Source organism: Plasmodium reichenowi, chromosome 3, assembly GCF_001601855.1.
Source record: "Plasmodium reichenowi strain SY57 chromosome 3, whole genome shotgun sequence".
NCBI classification, from domain to species: domain Eukaryota; phylum Apicomplexa; class Aconoidasida; order Haemosporida; family Plasmodiidae; genus Plasmodium; species Plasmodium reichenowi.
Genome location: NC_033648.1, coordinates 553,840 through 558,547, shown reverse-complemented (window position 1 = coordinate 558,547; position 4,708 = coordinate 553,840). Strand labels below are relative to the sequence as shown.

The following is a 4,708-nucleotide window of genomic DNA, read 5'->3' as shown; positions in this document are numbered from 1 at the left end:
TATATTAATATTTTATATTAAAATTATTAAAAAAATAAAAATTTTAAAAAAATTTAATAAAAAAAAAAAAAAATAAAAAAAAAAAAAAAAAAAAAAAAAAAATTAATAAAAAAAAAAAAAGTATATAATAATAATAATAATAATAATAATAATAATAAAAATAATAAAACATTAAACATATATGCTATAGGGGTATGCACCTTTAATATATAATGGGGGGAAAAAAAAAAAATGACATAAAAGTGGAATATATATATATATATATATATATATATATATTTATTTATTTATTTATATACATACGAGGAATAAAAATAATAAAAAAAAATTTGTTTCTAGATAATGATTTTAAGAAGAAAAAAATGTTAAATAAGAATATATAAGACTGTCATATTGTGATAGAGCTCTTAACTTTCGTTTATATTTTTGTCTTTATATATGCGATATGAATAGATAAAAAATATATATATATGTATATATATATATATATATATATACATATGTTTTTTTTTTTTTTCTTTAAGTTGCTTATGGTAAATTCTTAATTTAATTTGTTTATATACTTGTCACTATTAAAATTTCTATATTTGTTTAAACATATTTTACAAAATAAATTATGTATTTCCTTTATTCATATGTGTCTTCTCCTTATTCCTTCCTGTACCAACTTCTCAGTTAAATTTCCTGTGATTTGAGTTAAATGGCTAGTTGCCGTTTGGCTAATTTTCTGAACAGTGTCATCTATCATTTTTTCATGTTTCAATAAAATGGGACGAATTATATAGTTGTATACCATTACTGCTCCACGTACCTGGGGCATATACAAATATAAAAGGAAAAGCAATTTTATTAGGTAATAAAAAGGTACCCAAAATAATATTATGTCAATTAAATATTCGATAAAAAAAAACAAAGAAAAAACCACCCAATAAGTTAACCATAATTTAGTTTCATCTCTGCTTTGAGATTCGACAGCTTTGAAGGATTGATACGCTGTAAAGTCATAATCAAAATGTAAAAGGGGATATATTAAATATACACAAAAATAAATAGGTATATGTTTAAATATATATATATTATTTTTATTTGTATGAACATGTTCATGTAAATTTGATATATTTTTATGAACACGCAAGGTAAAAATATTTATAATTATATAAATACATTCAGGTAAAAAATATATATATATATGTGTATATGTTGATAATTCGTTTATTTATTGACACACACATGTACAAAATATTTACATTAAATAGTGTTTACATATATATACACAATATGTTATAAAAGATGTGTATTTTAATTGTTAAAATTATATGATATCTAAAATGTTCTTATATATATATATATATATATATATATATATATATATGTATGTATTTTTTTTATTATTGTTTAATTTTTTTTTTATACCTGGATAAGCAAAGCCAACGACATTACAAATAATTGCAGCACCCCATCCAAAAACTAAAGAAAGAAATAAAAATACGGAAAATGGTACGATAATATATGACGGTTTAACACCAAATTTTTTCCCTATATTATTTAAAAATGGATATTTTTTAACATAATCATCTATATTGTTAAACACTCTACTAACATCTAAATTATTTAATTTTTCACCAAAAACGTTTGATGATATTCTTTTAAGACTATTCAGTGATGTATTGGGTCTATCTTCTTTTTCTTTATGTTTATACAACTTGGTCATTTTCATTTTGTCATATAATTTTTTGTATACAATTAAAAAATATATGTTGAATATTATAAATAATGAATATACATGTATACATATGTATATATAAATATATATATATATATATATATATATATATATATATTGTTTTATTGATATTTATAATGTTAAATAAACTATTTGGTTGGATACAAATTTTATGTTTGACATGTGCATATTAAATGTACATATATACATATATATATATATATATATATATATATATATATATATATATATGTATGTATATTTATTTTTTAATATGTTAAATATACTCAATCATAATAAAAATAACCAGAAATATTATATTTTACACTATAATATATAAATACGTGTTTAACCACAACCAAAAATATATTTGTTCATATATATATAAGAACTATTTATTTATATTTTTATTATATTTCATTCAAATTTAATAAAAGGATAAAAAAAAAAAAAAAAAAATAATAAATAAAGAGAATTTTTTTAATTTTCCTCAACTCTTAATGTTGGAAATTTATTTAAATTATTTTTTTGTATGAATAATATATATATTACACACTAATTGTATTATATATATATATATATATGTATTTTTTTTTTATATCATAAAAATTAAAACTCTAAAAGTGCAACAAAAAAAAAAAAATTATATTTATTAAAATGGTGGGGGAAAAAATAAAATATAATCTTAATTTTTTTTTGACTTATATACGAATATACTTAAAAATTTATTTATACAAATGAACTTTCTTATTATAGCTATTATATAATATATAAATATATATAAATATTATATAATATAATATATTTAATATTAGGGCAATATATATATATATATATAAAATTAGAGATATATTTATATCAATGCTAAAAAAAAATAATAATAATAATAAAATAAACAAACATATACACATAATATATTGAGATATATATATATATATAAAAGAAGGAAATACGGAGAAAGAAAACTACTATAAAATTTATATTAACTTATTTTGGCATATTAATATATAAAAAAAAAAATATATATATATAATTTATATTTAATATATATTATTATGTACAACGAAAAAATGAAAAAAATGTGCAAAAAAAAAAAAAAAAAAAAAAAAAAAAAGGAATAGGAATATATTAGAGATCCTTAAAAATACAAAGAGAGAAAAAAAAATTTTTTTTTTCTGGAAGAAATAATATATTTGTAAAATATAATAATATATATATATATATATTATAAAATGAATTCTTTTTTTTAAGATTATATCTATATAATTAAGGTTTGAAAATAAAAGTTCATATAATTACTCTCTTTTTAAAAATAGCATAAAAAATAAAAAAAATAAAAAAAGACAAAAAGATAGCACATATATATATTATATATATATATATATATATATATATATATATATATTTATTTATTTATATTTATAATATCATGTGCATGTTTTTTTTCTTTTCTTTTCTTTGAATAACATATATAAGGAAATATATAATCTCACTCTATATATATATAATATATACAGATATATATCTTAATATATTTCTAAATTTCGGGTTTTCCTTGTTTAATAATATCAAAATACACTTTAATTAAAATATATTTATATGCATATTTATTTATAATCATTTATTAATGCCTTAAATATTCTCAGCCTTTTTTCTCTTAAACGTTTTATTTTACAATATTAACATAAAAACAATACATAAAATAATATATATATATATATATATATATATATATATTATATTTATTTGTAATTAAATTAAGTGTAGGAAAAAAAAAAACATATTATATTTTTATTAAAATATAAAAATTTTTCTACAACAAATATTAATAGAGAAAAACATTTAAGGGGGATTCAAACCAAAAAAAAAAAAAAAAAATTTAATTTATATTGTTATGTATATATTTAATATATATATATATATATATATATATATATTTTAAAAACAAAGAAACATAAATATAGATTTTATTTATTTTAACAAGTTTATATATTATTATTTTTTTTTTTATTTCACTTATAAATATTTATATAAATATATATATATATATATATAATATAATACATACCATTAAATATTATGATATTTATATATATATATATATATATATATATATATATATATAATATATATATTATATATGTATAGGAGATATTTTATATTTATATACACATAATATAATTAATATAAATTACATGTTTTATATTTTTAAAAAATAAACAAAAATGTAGAATGTTTACATAACAAAAATATTAAATATATTTAAAAAGAGAAAAAAATATTATATATATATATATATATATATATATATATATAATATGAAAAATATAAATACCAATTTGTAAAAAAAAAAAAAAAAGTTAATATATATATATGAATATATATATATATATACAATATACATATATATATTATACATAAATATATATTTACATAAATGTATATTATACATAAATATACATTATACATAAATATATATTTAAATAAATGTATATTATACATAAATATATATTATACATATTATACATATATACAATATACATAAATATAAAATGTATTATATATATAATATACATATGTAATATATTTTATTTTTTAATTTTTATTTTTGTACAATTGACTTAAGTGGATGGATCCAATAAATATATAAATATACAATAGGTTCAGAAATATATGTTCATTTATTTATTTTTTTTTTTTCCTCATAATATTTAATAAAATACAAGAAAAAAAAAAAAATATATTACATATATAATATTTACTATATATATATATAATATACATATATATATATATATAAATATATATGTATAATAATAATTATATTATATATATATATATATATTTTTTTTTTTTTATTTTTTATTTTATCATACATATTACCAATTGCTATATTTTTTTGACCTGGCCAAATTTTTAGGTTCACAAAAAAAAAAAAAAAAAAAAAAAAAAAAAAAAAAAAAAAAAAAAAAAAAAAAAAAAAAA

General features: G+C 14.4%; 1 protein-coding gene across 1 annotated transcript; it reads right to left on the bottom strand.

Moving 5' to 3' along the window:
• Positions 1-631: 631 nt before the first annotated feature.
• Positions 632-1,717, bottom strand: PRSY57_0316000 (HVA22/TB2/DP1 family protein, putative; the record flags this gene model as incomplete). The annotated part of the gene is made up of 2 exons (XM_012905784.1): positions 632-993; positions 1,414-1,717. The coding sequence occupies 2 exons, from the start codon at positions 1,715-1,717 to the stop codon at positions 632-634; spliced, it is 666 nt and encodes a 221-aa protein (XP_012761238.1).
• Positions 1,718-4,708: the final 2,991 nt, after the last annotated feature.